The 20,107-nt window shown below is 42.6% G+C and overlaps 1 protein-coding gene across 1 annotated transcript in view; it reads left to right on the top strand.

The window, feature by feature from the left end:
• The window catches only part of LOC143667439 (BOS complex subunit NOMO1), a 58,826-nt gene extending 57,937 nt beyond the window's left edge, over positions 1 to 889 (top strand). The window contains exon 31 of the mRNA XM_077141676.1: positions 279 to 889. Coding sequence (XP_076997791.1) covers positions 279 to 410 — 132 coding nt within the window. The 3' untranslated portion in view covers positions 411 to 889. The remainder of the gene's footprint in view (positions 1 to 278) is intronic.
• The last annotated feature ends 19,218 nt before the right edge of the window (positions 890 to 20,107 follow it).

The raw sequence follows: 20,107 nt of genomic DNA on the forward strand, positions 1-20,107 counted from the left end.
AAGGAACCATAAAGGCATTTGGTATAGCCCCTTGGCCGCCTTTTGAGGCCGTAACATTTGTCCTAGTTCTTGAATTTGGGCTCCTTCGGGGGAATGTGATATACTCACAGAGAGAGCCTTGCCTGCCTTTATTTTCACCCAAATCCCCCAAATAGCACACAGTGCACCCCTACTGAAGAAGGGGGGTGCGCTGATCAGGGAGACTCAAAGTCACCCATCAGGCCAACAGCTTCTCCCGGAATCTCTCTCTCCCTCATAGTCACTCACTCTCTTTCTAGCTCATTCCCTTGCTGCTGCAGTTAACAAGTCGCCTGCAGGGAGTCCGCGCTCTTGGCCAGGCAGCCTCTGACAACAGTGGCCCAGAAGATGCAAAGAGACAAGCCAAAAAACAGAAGACAAGGCGGACGTGAGGAGGAGGGGGCAGTCGAAATCTCACTCGGGACAGGCCACCATGAGGGACCACCACCCGGTACCTGTGGACACATGCTCTTTGCCCCGTGCCCCCTCCGTCAGCGTGGCTGCCTGTACCCGGTGCCCCCTTGTGCACCATCTCCGCACACTGCAGTGAATGGGCCCTCCTGTCATTCTGCTGAACCGAATTTTTTTTTTTGAGTAGGAGATAATTTATTATTTTTTTTTGTCAGAGAAGTATTTTAAGCTCTGTTGGTGATGTGAGAATATAATTCTTAATTTTTGGCATTCGTTTGAGGGAAAATTCCAGTAAACATGGTTTTTGGTTCCATAACAGAGTATGTTTTGGATTTACTTTTTCCTTAACTTCCCTTTGCATTCAAGATCCCTGCTGAAAATGGCAGCAGCCTGTATCCACCACTTGGAGGGTACAGCAGGAGGTGAAAATCAATAAAATGGCCCATTTGTTTGTGTCGTAGCTCATCTCAGATGCATTTCATGGATGATACTGGCATAATGTTGGGGTCATATATTGAGATGCCCCTGGAGGGGGCAGGTGGGAGTCCTGAATGAAGGGAGCAGGGGCAAGAAAAACGTCAGCACAGGTGAGCTGAGGCACGGCAGCTGTCTTTTGACCACTGTGATAGGAAAGTAGGGGTGAGTGGGGAGTGCGATGACGCAAAGAGCTCCTACCCCATCCACAGAAGCCACGGCTACTTGCTCCGGGCCATTGCTGCCCTGAAGGAATTGCCATGTTTTATAAGAGAGCTTCAGTTTCTAAATGTTAAGCAACAAATTCAATTTTTTGTTTAAAAAAAAAAAACTACACACTTTTGCGAAGCAGAATGTAGGATGGGTGAAGCTTGAAGGCTGCCACTTTGCCACCTCTGGCATGGGGGTGGGGGTGGGGGGAAACAGGAGCTCTTTGCATTTTAATGGCATTAACTTAATTCTTATAGAAAGTAATCAAAGTATTGAAGAATGGGAAGCACCCATCCATCCAACTCTTAGTACCACATTGCAGGCTCTGGGGTAGGAAGTCGAATGAAAGAGACTCCACAAACAGTTGACATAGGATGGGGCCACCCCCATCCCCACCTCCCACCACTGTTCCTCACTGTCCCCACTGCTGAGCAGGTAGTGGCTCTCAGTAAAGAATGAATTAACAAATGCATGCATAAACAGGTGGCCTACAGCACATGCCTTCACAGAGCTCATGGCCCGTGGTTGGGTGGAAGATAAGCCAGTAAGCAGACAATGCAGCCCCATGCGTTGGGGCTGTGGGAGCACAGAGCAGAGGTTGAATTTGGTTTGAGGGCTTAGCAAAGCTGCCGGGACAGGACACTTGAGCTGAGTCTAGAAAGACAACGAACAGAGAGAAAGGGACAAAGCAACAGGCCGTGTACCTGGCCCTTGGAGCCCCACCTCCACCCCCAAAGAGTTGCTGGGTTTCCACACGGCTATTGGGGGATTGGCCATTTCACAGGTTTGCTTTTGTACTGTGGAAAGAACTGAAGTCTTAATAATCTGGGAAAGGTGTGATATCCTGTCCATTTCTTGGAGTGTTTTCTAACTCTTATTCCAAGTGGGCACCTAGAAACATCCCTTATAAATGCTAATGGGTCTTTTTATGGACCCGGGGTAAAGGTTAAGAGCTTGTGAAAGATACAACTAAATGTCAGTATGCTCCATCCAATTCCAGATGCTGCCATTTAGTGGCAATCTTCCCCTACAGGCCACTTCTGTGTTGGTGGAACTTCCAAAGGGTTCTGTTCCTGAAAAAAAAAAAAAAAAGCTAATATGATATTCCGCAATGCATTTGAAAGTTGGGCCTATTCCATTGTATATAAATTTCTTCATTTTCTAGTACCTCAGGACAGAAATCATAACCTCCTGGGGGAGGTTGACATTAATTAACATGTAGGATTTTGAGTGGGGCAAAATTATAGGGACAATTTCTTCCCCCCAAGAAATTAATAACTGTCTAAAATGGTGGGTTCTTGAATAACTCCATGGCTTGCACATTTCTGCCTATTTATGTAGGATGTTTTGGTTGTATTATTGGAAGATTAAAATGACCATGGATCCTCAATTAGGATACCTCAAAGAGCCTTAGGAAAGTAACCATTCTAAGGTGATGACATAGCCTCATTCTTTTCTGGGGTATCTTTGATTTGAGTTTCATCAACCAATCAGCAGATATTATTGAACATCTGCTCTATGCAGAAGTGGAATTGGAGGGGTTGGGTGGGCATGAAAACTTGGGTATATGGGGAGAGGGGGAGCTGGTGGCTGCAGAAAAGTTTAGGAGGAAGAGGCTGTCTTTGTGCCTAAGTATTCACCAGTCTAGTTGTGAGAAATAGAGCAAAAGTGAATGATTGCCCTCCTGGATTAAGAGCCCCGGCAAGAACGACCAGCTGCTTGAATAGTTGCCATGTGCCAGGCACTCTACTAAGCCCTTCCATGTGTCATCTCTTGACTCTCCAGCCCCGTGGTACAGAAGAGGAAACTGAGATTTAAAGATCTCACAGTGAGAAAAGTGGCAGAGCTGAGATTTGAACCCAAATCCAAGCATTCTCTATCACTGCCCTCCTGCCCCTGCTATCCAAAATGAGATTACGTTGTTATGTGGTATATTGTCTGGAGAAGAGCCAGAGGCTCAGACAATGATTGTCATGTGAAGCAGATGTGGGCAGAGGCTGTAGTAAAGTTATAAAGGCATGGTGTTGTGTGTGCACTGGAAAGTCGGGTCATGGGAGCAGTAGAGATGGTGGAGAGCTTTTGAGTTGTTCCGGCAGCATTAGTTCTGGAACCAAGACTTCCATGACTGAATACTTAAATCCAGTTCTTTAATAGGCAAAATGACCCTTTATTCTTCAAAACTGGAACTTCCCTAAGAAGAAGAGTTGGGAAAGGTTTAGGGGCCAAGGTTTTCTTGGTTGACTCCTGTTTAGCCTAGGCTGAGTGCTCACTGAGGGTGAGAACTGTGACTGAATCATTGGTTTTCCAGTCCCTAGTAGATGGTAGGAGGCACATGTATGGTAGGGGGCACATGTGGTAACGAGACAGCCTCCGAATGGCCCCCAATGGCCCATGCTGCCCTTGTGTAGCTCCCTCCCACACTGAGTCAGCTGGTCCTGTGTGACCAATCGAGGGGGCAGAAGTGAGGATGTGTGACATTTGAGTCTGGGTCACATAAGGCATTGCACTTTCCACTTCATCTCTGGGGGATGCTACTCACCTCTCTGTGAGCATGCTCAAGCAGGCCTGGGGACAGGAGTTGAGGCCCCTGGCCAAAAGCTAGCCCAGCTGGCCTTGGAGCAAGCCAGCTTGGAGGTGGGTCCTCCAGCCTCAGGCGAGCCTTTGGCTGCCTGCAACCCTGGCCTATATCTGACTATATCTAGCCTATACCTGACTGCTGCCTTCGGAGGGACCCCAAGTGTGTGCTGCCCAGCTGAGTCCTTCCTAAATTCTTTTTTTTTTTTTTTTTTTTAACTTTTTTTAAAATTGTGAAATCCTTCCTAAATTCTTAACCCAGAGAATCCATGAATATGATAAATGATTGTATTAGGCTTTTAATTTTTGGGGTAACTTGTTATGCAGCATAGGATAATCAACAGTGCTCAATAAATGCCTGTTTCTTTAATGTACAATGACTAAGAGACTCCAAGAAAACTTATGTATTTCTATTCCTTTATTAAGCCCTTTTGATTTCAAGTAATAGAAATTCAACTCCAATGAGATTAAGCAAAGAGGGGCATTTCACTGATCGTGCAATTGAGAAATCCAGGAGTGTCCAGCTTTAGTCTCCTCTTCCGCTCCCTTGTGTTTTGGCCTCATTCTTTCTCCCATCACAGCTTTATGCTAGTCCTCCAGGCGACCAGTTTTCTGAAAGGCCACGTTACTAGAAAGCTCTCAGATGAACACACTTTAAACCAGGTCCAAGACCTTTGGTCTCAGTCACTGATGTACCTCAACAAAAGTAGAGGTATCATTCAAATGAGAGTTGAGTTTTGGAAAACTGGCTTTTTGGCTTTTGCCGATTTCTGTCTGCTTCTGTGGAAGACAGTCACCTGACAGCACTGAGCCTTAACGTCATCCCAGTTTGCAGGCCCAGTAGAAAAATTTCCATCCCACAGCAACCATCCTGGGTTGGTTGGTCCTGGGAGAGGAAAAGCACAGCTGAGCAAATTCTGCAGACTTCCTAGAGCTTATCCAGACATGAGCCATGCCCATGCCCGTGGGGTTGGGATGGCTCCTGTGACCTGGGATACTGCAGTTTCTAGAGGAACAAGGTCCTGGGTGGGCAAAATCGGTAGAAGTCAACTCCACTTCAAAAGCTTGATGACAAGGCCTGATCAAAGTCACCCACCAACCATTTTTCGCTTTAACTTTTCATTTGCAAAATGACCATGATCTTATCATGCCATGCCTGGAGGAAGGAAGAAATTAATTGCACTGGGGCCTACTCTGCACTTCGGGTCAGGAGACTCCCTCACTTCACAGCCCTGGAACTTGGTGGAGGCAGGGAAGCTTATGACATAAACTTCATTCCCCCATCTACAGTGGGAACTGCTGTTTAATCCTCATGATAACCAATAGGATCTTGGTTGGATCACCAACATTTGAACTATATACCCTTTCTCCTGCTGTACAGTATACCAGAGATTAAGGTGTCACTGATTTCCATATCCTTTCAGATGAGTGAATGTTTCACCCCGTGGATGAAACAGCAGCCCTTCTTGCGTTTGTTTTTTGAAATTTGAAGATTTTGTAGAATAAGATGAATGCGTGGAACAAGCCCTCCTCGAGTCTGTGTAGACTCTGCCTCCAGAGACTGTCAGCTGCCCCTCCCTGTCTAGCCTTTGCAGGCAAAGAGGCTGGCAAGAGTAAGGAAGCCGACAGCTGCTGCATTTTCATCCTGTTACTGCTTTTGGAGCCGAGAGGGAGAGATTTATCAATCTAACAGCCGCGGAATGATCTAACTTGGGATGTAGCTCCCTTGCTTCCTATTTTCATGGGTGAGGGCAGAAAGATGGAGAAAGGATATTTGTTGCCTACTAAAAATGCTTCTCACAGTTATGAAGATGCCTCACCTAAGTGACAGACTAAGCTTGTTTGTTGAATGAATGAAAGAGCTGTGCATATGAAGATGATGTCAAAGCCTCATTGGTCCTAGTGTAGGGTTAGCAAACTATGGCCCTTGGACCAAATCAGGCCTTCCACCTGTTTTTGTAACTAAAGTTTTATTGGAGCACAGCCATGCCATGTCATTCATGCATTGTCCATAGGTACTTTCACATGACAAGGGCAGAGGTGAGTACTTGCAACAGAGACCATATGGTTTGCAAAACCTAAAATATTTACTGTCTGGCCCTTTACAGAAAACATTTCTGACCTCTGGTCTACTGGATGACTTGCCAGGTTTAGTTTTTCTAGCACTCATTAATTCATTCAGTAAGTATTAGTTGAGCATTTATCTACCCAGTGTCAGCACTGTTCTGTGTTCTGGGAATTTACTGGTGAGAAATAATGTTGCCAATGAATAATGAAGTCAATGGAGGAGGGAGACAAGTAAATGAGAATTTCTTGGATAATTGAAGTGCTATGAAAAAAAAAATGGGACAGGGTGATGTGATGAAGGGTGATTGGTGAGATTGATTGGTGTTAGGAAAGGGCTCTGAGGAGGTGAATTTGGCAGCTAGCAATCTAGAACAACATGTACAGTTTTTTCAACCATTTTGAAACAGAGACCATATGGTTTGCAAAACCTAAAATATTTACTGTCTGGCCCTTTACAGAAAACATTTCTGACCTCTGGTCTACTGGATGACTTGCCAGGTTTAGTTTTTCAGAGACCTGAAGAAGAGAGGTGGTCAGTTCTGCAAAGATCTGAAGGTAGAGCAGCCCCGGAGAGGGGACAGCAATGGCTAAGGCCCAGAGGGAGAAATGGGCTTCATGAATTTGCAGAAGGACAAAGAGGCCAGTGTAGCTAGAGCAGAGTGACCAAAAGGGTGAGGCAGAAAGGTGGGCAGGGAGAGGCCATGTAGAGTCCATGTAAAGGAGTTTGGATTTTATTCCGATTGCAAAAGCTATTAAAGGGCTTAAGTGGGGAAAGAGGGGTGACCTGATTTACCTTTTCAAACAATTGTTTTAAAAATTTGGGGGAGATTTGATTGTGGGGGAGCAAGGGAAAATGCAGGGAGACCAGTAAGGAGGATGTTCATATGGTCTAAGCAAGAGATGAAAGTGGCTTAAGTTGGGGTAGTAGAAAAAAGCTGGTGAGAAGCGATGAGATGAGGGGTAAAATCTTGCTGATTTATTCAATATCAGGGGTGAGGGAAGAGTGGGACAATGGTAAGCACTATGATTCTGGCCTGAACAGCTGGGTAGAGGGTAATGCCATTCACTAGAAATGGATAGGAAAACCAAGAGTTCTTTTCTGGCCACTGTGAATTTGAGAAGCACCCAAGTGGCAGCCTATGTTAAGACCAGGTGAGAAATCAAGGCTGGAGATAACAGGTTGTGAGCTGTCAGCATTTAGATGGTAGATGAAGGTAGGGGACTGAATTGTTCCCCTTATGAAGACTAAGATGAGAAGAGGCCTGGGGCTTAAACCTGAGAACATTCTAGCTTTTGGAGGATGGCAGAGGAGGAGGGTCCTACCAGGGAGATTGAGAAGAAGTGGCCAGTTCGCTAGGGAGAAACCCAGGAGAAGTTGATGGGGGGGTTGATAGGTGATGCTCCACCCCACACCCTGCTGAAAGAATGAATAAATAAATGAATGCTCCTTAGCACTAATGTGGACATGATCCATCTATCTGACTCACACTACTGTTCTATTTAGGATGAATCCTATGAAACTACCATCTTTATAGGTCAAAATGGTTGAAAAAACAACTGTACATGTTGTTCTAGATTGCTAGCTGCCAGAATGCAATATACCAGAAACAGAATGGCTTTTAAAAAGGGGAAATTAATAAGTTGCTAGTTTATGGTTCTAAAGTTGAGAAAATGTTCCAATTAAAACAAATCTATAGAAATGTCCAATTTAAGGCATCCAGGGAAAGATACCTTGGTTCAAGAAGGCTGATGAAGTTCAGGGTTTCTCTCTCAAATGATAAGGCACTTGGCGAACATGGTGTCATCTGCTAGCTTTCTCTCCTGGCTTCCTGTTTCATGAAACTCCCTGGGAGTTGTTTTCCTTCTTCATCTCCAAAAGTTACTGACTGGTGGACTCTGTTTCGTGGGTCTGTGGTGTTCTCTGTTGTGGCTTTCTCGTGGCTCTGTCATTCTCTGCTCTCTGTGAATCTCCCACTTTACCCAAAGTGTTTCTTCTTTTATAGGATTCCAGTAAACTAATCAAGACCCACATAGAATGGGTGGCGACATCTCCATCTAATCAAGTTTAATACCCACAATTCTTTGAGTCACATCTCCTTGGAGATAACTTAATCAAGTTTCCGACCTATAATGCTGAATAGGGATTAGAAGAATTCCACAAGCTGGGATTAAGATTAAAGCATGCCTTTTCCTAGGGTACATAAACCTTTGCAAACCAGCACACATGCATACTGGAATTTAATAATTAGATGAATGAGCGGGGGGTGGGGGGAGCTAGTTTCCTCACAGTTCCGGTAGGAATTGTAGACAAAGAGAAGGCTAGAATGATCCAGATGGCAAGGGATTAGAGACTTTAGTAAGAATATATATTTAGCTTAATATAGATACAAGTGATTCCATATAGAAATATCTTCAGATACATTTGTACACAGATTAGGAACCTGCAGATTTCCTTGCTCTCTCAATTGAGAGGGCCAAGGACACTCCAGGAGCAATGAGCATGCCTAGTGCCGCAGTCTCCTCTCTCCATTAATTTCCACTCTCCGATATCCTTTTTTACCAAGGCTTCTTAAAGAAATATCTGATTCATAAAATGAGCCTGGACCATCCTATAGTGCCAGCAAGTAAGGAAATGCCAAAACAAAAGCAAATCCCACATCGATGGGCTATGCCAAAGGGACACACAAACTAAAAAGAGCTCCCAATGGTCAAAGCCAGAACAATTTGAGCAATAAAATAAAGTAGTATTGGCTTACAATCCAAAGTATAAAACGATACCCAAGAGGTCATGCTGAAATAGCAAATGACTGAATATATGGGAGAGAATAAACAGATCTTTATGCAGCAGAATTTCAAATAATTATTGTCCATACTACAGCCCTCGCCCTCAATAGGATGGAGCATGACTCCCTTCTCAAACATGGGCTGCGTGTAGCAACCTCCTTTTAAAGAGGACTGTATGGAAAGGGGAGAAAAATTGTGATGCTGCAGTGTAGAAACCTGACAAACATGAGCGCAGCCAGATGATCAAGATCAGCACCCACAGCGACAAGTTAACTTGAGCGCGAGTACACTTGACATGAGGTGGCGGGAAAGGCACTTTACCTTTGTGATCTTCTTCCCCCAAACCAATCACCCCAGTCCAATCATAAGAAAAATGTCAGAACAGTTCCAATGGAGGGGCCTCCTTTCTAATCCCTGACCAGCCCCCTCAAAACTGTCATGGTGATCAAAATCAAGGAAAGTGTGAGAACCTGTCAGAGCAAAGCGGCATGTGACAACTGAATGTCATATGGTGTCCTGGATGGGATCCTGGAACAGAAAAGAGACATTAGGGAAAAACTAAGCAAATTTGAATAAACAATGGACTTCAGTTATTAATAATGTATCAGTGTTGGCTTACAAATTGTGACAGACGAACCATCTTAATGTAAGAAGTTAATATTAGAGAACCTCGGGGAGGGTCCCATGGGAAATTCCTATACTCTTTGCAATTCTTCTGTGAATCTAAAACTATTCTAAAATACCAAGTTTACTTTTTGAAAATGGGTGAATACCTGTAGTGCCTTGGCTGAACCTAATACATGCTTTACCTAGTTTAGTTTGTTGGCAGGAGTTTGTATTGCCCCATCTAAGCTCTGTGGCTGCCATAGCCAATGACCAAGCTAAAAGACCAAAATCCCAGATGAGAGATATACCCCATGGCCATGAAAATGGCCCAACGTCCAGATTACACCCACTGGACCACCTGAAGAAGCCAACCCAGAGGACGAGGACATGGCAAGGGCCTTTAAACTCTGCAGCCTGCTGGCCTGTTTTTGTAAATAAAGTTTTATTGGAACACAGTCATGCCCAAGCCTTTATGTGTCATCAAGGACTACTTGCATTTGACAACAGCAGAGCTGGGTAGTTGCAAAAGAGATTGTTTGGCTCACAAAATACTCATTATCTGGCCTTTAATAGAAAGTTTGCTGACCCCGGGGATAGGGGGACACAAATTCTGTCAACATCGCATTCCTTATCAAGAAAGGAGAAAATTCTCCATCTAGGGAAAAATCACCCTTTTAACAAAAGTGCACAAAGCTGGGGCAAAGTGCAAAGATGCTTCGTTGGGACTGAAATGGATCATTAATTTTGAATATTCGCAACCTCTACTTGCTGTAGATGATTCCATTTAATTTCCACTGTCTCTCCTAATGGGGCTCCCACGAGTGGGGTTTGGGGCTGTTGTCTTCCCTGCCTTTCTGAGGCCTCAGAGCTTATTGATTCTGTGAAATGTACATTTCCCTGCAGAGAGCATCTCCTGCCATGACAGCACACCAGACAGGTCCTGCTTTCTGTCCCTTCCATTCCCCTCCAAACACAACAAAATCATGATCCTAGCACCACCGAGGGACCCTCGTGTCTCCTGGAAGTAGGATTTACTTCTTTCCATTCAGTTTTAACCTCTTTCAAAGCCAGTGAGGTAGCACAGAGTAATTTTTATGGGCTTTGGATTCAGACAGATGTGAGTGCAAGTCCTGCCTCTGCCCTACATGTGTGTGACTCCCGGAGAGTTGCCTAATGTGCCTGAGCCTTAGGCTGTTTGGCAGAAAAATGGGGATCACCCAGCATTAAAGGGTGGTCATGGGGGGGTCAATGAAATGATGCTCAAGAACAACAGTGATAATCCCTTCTTAGTGGCAGGGTTGACTTTTGGCTGGTATCCACTGATGTAACCACTGGTGTGGCCAGGTCCAGTTATTTATAGCAACACCATTCTGATCAATCATTGCCCACCATGATGTCAGATGTTCGATATTTTGAAAACTAGCCCTGGTTAGAAATGAATACTCCCCTTCCTTTCATAACTTCAAATGATTCATATTGGTCTACACTGGCTGTGGTAGGTTGACTACATATCCCAATGAAAGACATTTTCTGCGTTCCTGTAAATAGGACTGTGGAAGATGTTATTGATTAGGATGTGGCCAACTGAGTCAGGGTGGGTCTTTAACCTGTATGACTGGAGGCCTTATAAAGGAAAAGCTACAATGAGGTGCCAGAAGCTGGAAGTTGGTGGAAACTGGAAGAGCAGACAAAGAGAGAGAGAGTGCCTTGTGGTGAGAGGCAGAGATGCCAGCCAAGGAACCCCAAGGATTGCAGCAGGCCAGCCCTAAGACCCCATGGACTCCAAAAGAAAGCAAGCCTTGCTGATATTTTGATTTTGGACTCTTCTAGCTTCAAAACCATGAGCTAATGAATGCTTATTGTTTCAACCAACCCATTGAATGCTATTTTCATAGCAGCTGGCAAACTAAGACACTGATACAGATACAGTTATAGCCCCTTTCCTGGGCAGGGCACCTTTCCCTCAGCTTTTGTGGGTGCTGGCTGCGAAGAGCTCACTGCCAGCACCTTCCCTGGAGCATAACCCTTGCCATATAGGAACCGCCTGGCCTGGGAATGGCTGCCCCGCCCAGTAATGGCCCAAAGACTGATATAACAGTATGAATTGCTGGCCCCTGCTTCAAGGTGGGGACAATGCTGTGGTGTAGTCTACGTCCCAGAGATCCCTGTAGATCAGGCCAAGGCTAGAATTTAGAGACCACATCCTTGATCAACTCTTCCTCCTTCTGCATCCTGCTCCCCTGACTTCCTTCTCCTGAAAGCCCTCCCTCATCCACCCAAATCCCCGTCTCTACCTCTGCTTCTAGAGAACCAGGTCCAAGGCCATCAGTTATCCTGATGTTACGGATCTCAGCCTCTGCATTTATTAGATCTGTGGCCACTTGTTGGGGACCCAGTGAGAACAGGTCTGTGTAGAGCTGGTTTGGTGGGGTCTGCCAGTAGGCAGGGACCTGGAGGGACATTTGGCTCGTGGGTTTTGTCAAATATCTTTCTGCCCCCCGATCCATGCAAAAAATGAGACTCCAGGGTTTCTTCCAGACTATATTGTCTGTTGTGCTATATATGGGAATTGAGTTTGGAAGGACTGTCTGTGTGTGCATGATGCATGTTGAATGCAGTTATACAAGGGGTCATGTGTGTGCATGTGCATGTGCAAACTGAGGCTTCTGGCCCAGTGCCCCTGTTCTGGGCTGGCTCTGCCTTCCTCCCTAGCCTTCTGCTCTGAGCCCTTCGGGCGGTGTCCAGCTGGCAGATGAGGAGGTCATGGGGATGCCTCATTCATGGGGACTCTGGACTCTCCCCACCATATGGGATCTCTTAACTTCTTGGGCATGATGTGGCCTCTGCTGGCTTTGAGGACCTGCCAGAGATGCCATCTGGTCTGGGAAATGTTCTTAGCCTAGTTATAACCTGCTGATCATGGCCTGCCAGTCTGTGATGTCTCTGCCCAAGAAATCGTCCCAGCCTGACCTGAGTGGGTGCTGAGAATGGGGCCATGTCTTGGGAAAGGCCAGTTTGGGGTCAACATAGTTTCTAGTCCTGGCTTTGTCACTAAGGTGCAGAAGGATGTGGGGTAAGTCACTGCCCATGACCTCCATCCCAAACCTGCCTAGGGGAAGCTAACCTGGGGACCTGCCTCTCCTTGGGTTCATCCAAGCTGGGCCATGTCCACCTGGGTGATGGAGCAGGAGAAAGACATGCTCTTTGGAGCAGGGTTGTATTATTCAGCACTGTTGTTCATAAGGATTGGAAACTCAGCTTGAACTAGCTCATACAAATGGGACAGTTTCTTATCTCAGATTCGAAGGACGGGTTAAACAACCAAATTGTGGGGAGGAAAGGGAAGCAGCTGGACTTGAGAAATACTTAGAACCATTGACTGAGCCCTTTCTTCATCTTAGGCTTAGTGCGAAGGGGATTGTAGTAATTTTCTCATTTGAATCTCAAAACCAACTTATGGGGAAACTGAGGCTCGGACCAGTTAAGTGACTTCCCGAGGTAACACGGAGAGTAAATGGTATATCTGGGACTTGAATTCAAGTCTTTCTGACTCCAAAGCCCCTTCTCTTAACTTCCATGCAACACACCACCCAGTTGCTCCTTCCTATTATATAAATATATTCGTTAGCGTTGATTAAGCTGCTGTAACAAATAGATCCAAATCTCAAGACACACATAAAATAGAAGTTTATTTCTTGGTCATGTTACAGTTCAAGGTGGTTCCAGGTGAACAGGAGAGGAAGGTCTGTTTTCTGCACAGTCATTTGGGACCAGGCTAACAGAGTCCTTGCTTTTAACATCTGGCTTCTAAGGTCATCCTGGATACAGAACATGATAGAGAGTGAGGTGAAAGATTTTGTGGGCTGGCATAGGAGGTGGCACATTGCTTCCATCCCTCCACTGACTTGAACTCTGTCATGTGTCTCCACCTGGAAGCAAGGGTTGCTGGGAAATGTGGTCTAGCTGTGTGTCCAGAAAGAAGGGAAGGACCCAATGCGATGGGTAGCATTGGTCGCTGCCATACCTAATAAGTATTTTCATTATTTCTAGCTCTCTTGTAATCCTTATTCAGAAGTAGTTTTCTTATTTACAACCACAATACATATGCTAGTTCTTATTTGACTTCTTTCATTTATTATTATTATTATTATTTTTTATTAATTAACGGAAAAAAAGAAATTAACCCAACATTTAGAAATCATACCATTCTACATATGCAATCAGTAATTCTTAACATCATCACATAGATGCATGATCATTGTTTCTTAGTACATTTGCATCGGTTTAGAAGAACTAGCAACACAACAGAAAAAGATACAGAATGTTAATATAGAGAAAAAAATAAAAGTAATAATAATAGTAAAAAAAAAAAACCTATAGCTCAGATGCAGCTTCATTCAGTGTTTTAACATGATTACTTTACAATTAGGTATTATTGTGCTGTCCATTTTTGAATTTTTGTATCTAGTCCTGTTCCACAGTCTGTATCCCTTCAGCTTCAATTATCCATTATCTTACCCTGTTTCTAACTCCTACTGGTCTCTGTTACCAATGACATATTCCAAGTTTATTCTTGAATGTCGGTTCACATCAGTGGGACCATACAGTATTTGTCCTTTAGTTTTTGGCTAGACTCACTCAGCATAATGTTCTCTAGGTCCATCCATGTTATTACATGTTTCATAAGTTTATTCTGTCTTAAAGCTGCATAATATTCCATCGTATGTATATACCACAGTTTGTTTAGCCACTCGTCTGTTGATGGACATTTTGGCTGTTTCCATCTCTTTGCAATTGTAAATAATGCTGCTATAAACATAGTATTCAGAATTTATAAAGAGATTGTTCAACTCAACAACAAAAAGACAGCCAACCCAATTACAAAATGGGAAAAAGACTTGAACAGACACCTCTCAGAGGAGGAAATACAAATGGCCAAAAGGCACATGAAGAGATGCTCAATGTCCCTGGCCATTAGAGAAATGCAAATCAAAACCACAATGAGATATCATCTCACACCCACCAGAATGGCCATTATCAACAAAACAGAAAATGACAAGTGCTGGAGAGGATGCGGAGAAAGAGGCACGCTTATCCACTGTTGGTGGGAATGTCAAATGGTGCAACCACTGTAGAAGGCAGTTTGGCGGTTCCTCAAAAAGCTGAATATAGAATTGCCATACGACCCAGCAATACCATTGCTGGGTATCTATTATTTTTATTTTTATTTTTTTCTATTATTTTTTAACAGTAATATTTTAATACTCTTTCAGCAATTGTAACAAAGGTACCACAGTAATTGCAGTGTCAATAATAGGGGGCATATAGGAATGTTGTATTTTTTTTTGAAGGTTTAAAATATGAATGACCATTTATTTACAGCACCCTGAAATGTCGACATTCATTTGTTCTTCTTCATGCAAAAACATTTTTTAAATTTGTACATTTAGTCACTGTCATGTACACTCTAGACATTCCTAGCTTTTACCATCTCGGTCTTTATTGTCTGTCTTTCCTTCTGGTTTCATATGTGCCTCCAGCCCTCCTCTCTCTATCATTCTCATATTCAGCTTCATTCAGCGTACTTAACGTTATGTGCTCCAATCAGGTAGTATTGTGTTATCCATTTTTGAATTTTTACAATGAGTCCTATTGCACAATCTTTATCCCTTTAGCTCCAAATCAATATATTTGTCCTTGGGCCAGTACCCATGCTAATTTGACCACTGTAGCTTTCTAATATGTTTTAACATCAGAAAGTGTAATCCTCTGACTTTATTATTACCCAATCTCTATTCTACCTCTATCTCCTAATAACCTCTGTTCTTAACTGAAACTCTTCAAGTTCACTCATTAATGTTAGTTCATATCAGTGAGACCAAACAGTATCTGTCCTTTCGTTTTTGGCTAATCTCACTCAGCACAGCGTCCTCAGAGTCCATCCATGTTGTTACGTGCTTCACGACCGATTCGGTCTTACAGCTGCATAATATTCCATCGTATGTATATACCAAAGCTTGTTTAGCCAACTTCTTTCATTTATTATTAGCCTTTTTCTGTGTGGCTCAACTGAATTTTCATACATTCTCTCAAAAATGACTCTTTGGGGGGTACTGACGATTTTTTTCATAGCAGAGAAACTTTTGGGGGTCTAGGTCACGCTGTTAGTCTGGTGCTTGGAATTTGGTCTCTATAGCCACAAAGGCCTAACAACTTGTCCGAGTCATGCAGCCAAGGGGTCGTGAGGTCAGGATGTTACACCGCCTGTGCGGTCCAGCGAGAATTCTAGGGATCACCTGGCCCCACCCATATTTGATGTTCAAGATCCCAGCCGAGGGGATGTGGAGCCTTTGCAGGGAATCTCCCAGGGTGGGGGTGGGGGGAGGTGGCTCACCACCTCTTGGACTTTCCCCTTCTTTCTTTAATCTTTTTAGCTGTCATGATGGATTATTCAGTTTTGTCTAAAGGAAAAACAATTTTTATGTAAGTACACCGAATAAGCATACAGACAACTATCCTCAGCAAACGCTGTCAGGCCAAGTTGAACATTTTTATAACCAGCTTCTGAAAAAAGTACCGATAATTGTGAGATGCCAATGACCACGACAATTCGATCATGCCTGGATGCTGGGGCATTTTGGGAAGGTTTCTGTCTGATGCGGCTCTACAGCTGGGTTTGACGACTTTGCAAATTCACCCAATAAATATCTTTTATTAGGAAACAGCAGATCAATCGTGATGAAGTAAAAATAAAAAAAGCTGAACGGCATGCAGGAAACTTGTCTTAAATATTTTAAAATTACGTATGATACAACCTGCGAGAAGAAGAACTACAATTACCATGGTCTAGATGTTAAATGATTAATGCATGAGTTATCTGTAAGACTAATAGGTCACTTGTTAATCATGTCAAAGGCATGCAGGGGAGGCACACTCAATGTATAGCAAAGAGATTATTTTCCAAGTGAGTCCAATACTTTAAACACTTCTGGTTTTAAATGTTATTAAACCAGAAGTTATTAAATGTTATTTAAAAAGTTATTTTACTTAGCATGTTACGTATAAAATAAGTTAAAAGGAGGAAGCAGGGGAAGGTTTACTTGTATATATAAGACAAAAACACAACTTTTTCTCATCAGTGGTTCCATGCATGTCCATTCAGCAGAGAAAAACATGAAAGGCTGATAAAGATGAACAAAATACCACCTATAAATAGAAACAGAATTTTAAAAATGGAATTTCTATCTTTGTTTCTTCCCATAATATAACTCACCCTTTCTACTTTACAATAAAAGTAAATAGATACCATGTCTCAAATACCTGCTTTCTCACATTTACCTTAAAGTTTAACAATAAATTCTCCTAACAACTGAGGAGAAAACCACTTCTTTTTAGCAACTTCAGAAAGTAATTTTCAAATCACAAAACACACGCCTATTGGGAAAATCAGCACCTTTTATGGAGAACATGAGCATTAACTGTTGGTTCTTCTGACGTACAATGCAGCTATATTTGATTTAGTATATACTCCATAAGGTAGGCCAACAGTCTGCACGTGTGCATAAAATTGGTAGTGATTCCACCTTGACTGAATGAAACTTATTTTTTTTTTATTTTTAACTTTTTTATTGTACAGTATAACATATATACAAAGCAAAGAAATAAAAAAGCATAGCAGATCCCAGAGTCTGTCATGAGCTGCCATACGATCCTCTCATATTTTTCCTTCTAGCTCCTCCAGAATATAGGAAGCTAGACAACTTAAAAAAAAAAACTATAAATTTCAAAGCACGGCACCACAATTAGTTGTAGATCATACTTCAGAGTTTGACATGGGTTACAATTTCACAATTTTAGGTTTTTACTTCTAGCTGCTCTAAAATACTGGAGACTAAAAAAGATATCAATTTAATGATTCAGCATTCATATTCATTTGTTAAATCCTATCTGCTCTGTATAACTCCACCATCACCTTTGATCTTTCCATTCCTCTCTTTAGGGGTGTTTGAGCTATGATAATTCTAAATTTTTCATAAAGGAAGGGTGTGTCACTAATACGGCATAGGGAGATGGAACTATCTGATGTTCTGGAGAGGATGGGTTAGGTTTCAGGACTTATCTGGACCAGGGACCCATCTGGAGGTTGTAAGTTTCTGAAAAGTTACTCTAGTGCATGGAACCCTTGTGGAATCCTATATATTGCCCTAGGTGATCTTTAGGATTGGCTGGAATGGCCCTGGTTGAGGGTTGGCAGGTTATGATAGGTAGCAAGGTCTAACTGAAGCTTGTGTAAGAGCAACCTCCAGAGTAGCCTCTCAACTAATTTGACTCTCTCTGCCACTGATACTTTATTAATTACACTTCTTTTCCCCTTTTTGGTCAGAATAGAATTGTTGATCCTACGATGCCAGGTCTGGATTCATCCCTGGGAGTCATCTCCCACGTCACCAGGGAGATTTTCCCCCCTGGATGTCATGTCCCACTAAGGGGGGAAGGCAGTGATTTCACTTGCAGAGTTGGGCTTAGAGCGAGTGAGGCCACAATTGAGAACAAAAGAGGTCCTCCAGAAGTAACTCTTAGGCATGCCTATAGGTCATCAAAGCTTCTCTGCTCCCTACATGAGCTTCACTAGAGTAAGAGTCATGATCGAGGGTATGCCCTATTGATTTGGGTGTCCCTAAAGTTTGACACAGTATCAGGGGATTCCCTGATGGTAAAGTATAATAGTTCCATATTCTTTTTCCCATCCCTCAGGGGACTTTGCCAATACTTTTTGATTATCTGCTTAAAATACTCTAGGATGTACCCAGGCATTACAGTAATCTATACAGGATTAAAGGACCTCTTTCTTATTCTCTTGTCCAATATGTGATTTCCAAATATTTTCTCCCATTGAATTGGCTGCCTCTCCACCTTTTTGACAAAGTCTTTTGAGGTGCAGAAGCATTTGATTTTGAGGAGTTCCCATTTATCTATTTTTTCTTGTTGTTGCTTGTGCTTTGAATGTAAAGTGTAGGAAGCTTCTTCCTATTACTAGATCTTGAAGATGTTTCCCTATATTTTCTGCTAGAAGCTTTATGGTGCTAGTTCTCATATTTAGGTGTTTGATCCACCTTGAATTAATTTTTGCGTAGGGTGGAAGATAGAGGTCCTCTTTCATTCTTTTGGCTATTGATATCTAGTTCTTCCCTGCCCATTTATTGAAAAGACTATTTTGTTTCAGTTCAGAGGATTTGGGGGCTTTGTCAAAAATCAGTTGTCCGTAGATTTGGTGGTCTATTTCTGCACTCTCGATTTGATTCCATTGGTCAAAGCTTCTGTCTTTGTGCCAGCACCATGCTGTTTTGACCACTGTGCCAGCAGATCAGTGCTGGGTCTCTAGCATGACAGGCAAGAACACTGCCACTGCACCACCATTGCCTGCCCTGATTCTTTCTGTTGTTCTTTTGTTCTCCCATTCACTTATCTCTGTTTTAATCTTTGTTATTTCTCTTCTTCTTCTTTTTACTTTGGGGTTAGTTTGCCATTCTTTCTAGAGTTCCTCCAGGTGTGCTGTTAAGTCCTCGATTTTTACTCTTTCTTCTTTTTTAATATAAGCATTTAGGGCAATAAATTTCCCTCTAATCACAGCCTTTGCTGCATCCCATAAGTTCTGATAAGTTGTATTCTCATTTTCATTCATCTCTGGATAGCTACTGATTTCTCTAGGGATTTCTTCTTTGACCCACTGGTTGTTTAAGAGTGTGTTATTTAGTCTCCATATATTTGTCAATTTTCTCATTCTTTGGTGGTTATTGAGATCTAGCTTCATCCCATTGTGATCAGAGAAAGTGCTTTGAATATTTCAGTGCTTTTTAATTTATAAAGACCTGTTTTGTGCCCCAGCATATGATCTAACCTGGAGAATGTTCCATGAGTGCTAGAGAAGAATATATATCCGTGTGCTTTGGGGTGCAATGACCTATATATGTCTGTTAGGTCTAATTCATTTATCAAGTTATTTAACTTCTCTATTTCCCTGTTGATCTTCTCTCTGGTTGTTCTATCTATAAAGGAGAGTGAAGTATTGAAGTCTCCTACTATTATTGTTGAAACATCTGTTGCTCCCTTCAATTTTGCCAATGTCTGTCTCATGTACTTTGGGGCTCCTTGATTGGGAGCATAAACATTTATGATTATTAGATCTTTTTGGTGAATTGACCTTTTAATTTGTATGTAGTGTCCTTCTTTATCTCTTATGATGTGTTTACATTTGAAGTCTATTTTGTCCAATATTAGTACAGCTTCTCCTGCTTTCTTCTGGTTACAACTTGCATGGAAAATCTTTTTCCATCCTTTCACTTTCAATCTATTTGTACCCTTGTGTCTAAGATGAGTCTCTTGTAAGCAGAATATAGCTGGATTATGTTTCTTAATCCATTCTGCCAATCTATACCTTTTAATTGGTAAGTTTAGTCCATTAACATTCAAAGTCATTACTGAAAAGGCATTTCCTGAATCCACCATGTTATCTTTTTAATTTTATGTGTCAGAGCTATACGTTCTTTTCCCTCCTTCTCTTTGTATTCTTTAAATTACACTTGGTGGTACTCTTCAATTCTGTGCCCTCCTCCAGACCGCTCTCTCCTGTCTTTTTTTTTCCAACTGGTAGAACTCGTTTTAGTATTTATTGTAGGCCTGGTCTCATGTTGACAAATTCTTTCAGGATTCCTTTGTCTGTGAAAACTTTATCTCTTCCTCAATTTTGAAGGATAATTTGGGTGAGTACAGAATTCTTGCCTGGAAGTCTTTCTCTTTCAGGATCTTGAATATATCATACCACTGCCTTCTCGCCTCCAGGGTGCTAGTTAAGTAGCCGAACTCAGTCTTATTTGGTTTCCCTTGTATGTAGTAGGTTGTTTTTCTCTTGCTGCTTTCAGGATTTTCTGCTTCTCTTCAACTGATTAGTATGTGCCTTGGGGAA

Source organism: Tamandua tetradactyla, chromosome 23 (assembly GCF_023851605.1).
Source record: "Tamandua tetradactyla isolate mTamTet1 chromosome 23, mTamTet1.pri, whole genome shotgun sequence".
Lineage (NCBI taxonomy): Eukaryota > Metazoa > Chordata > Mammalia > Pilosa > Myrmecophagidae > Tamandua > Tamandua tetradactyla.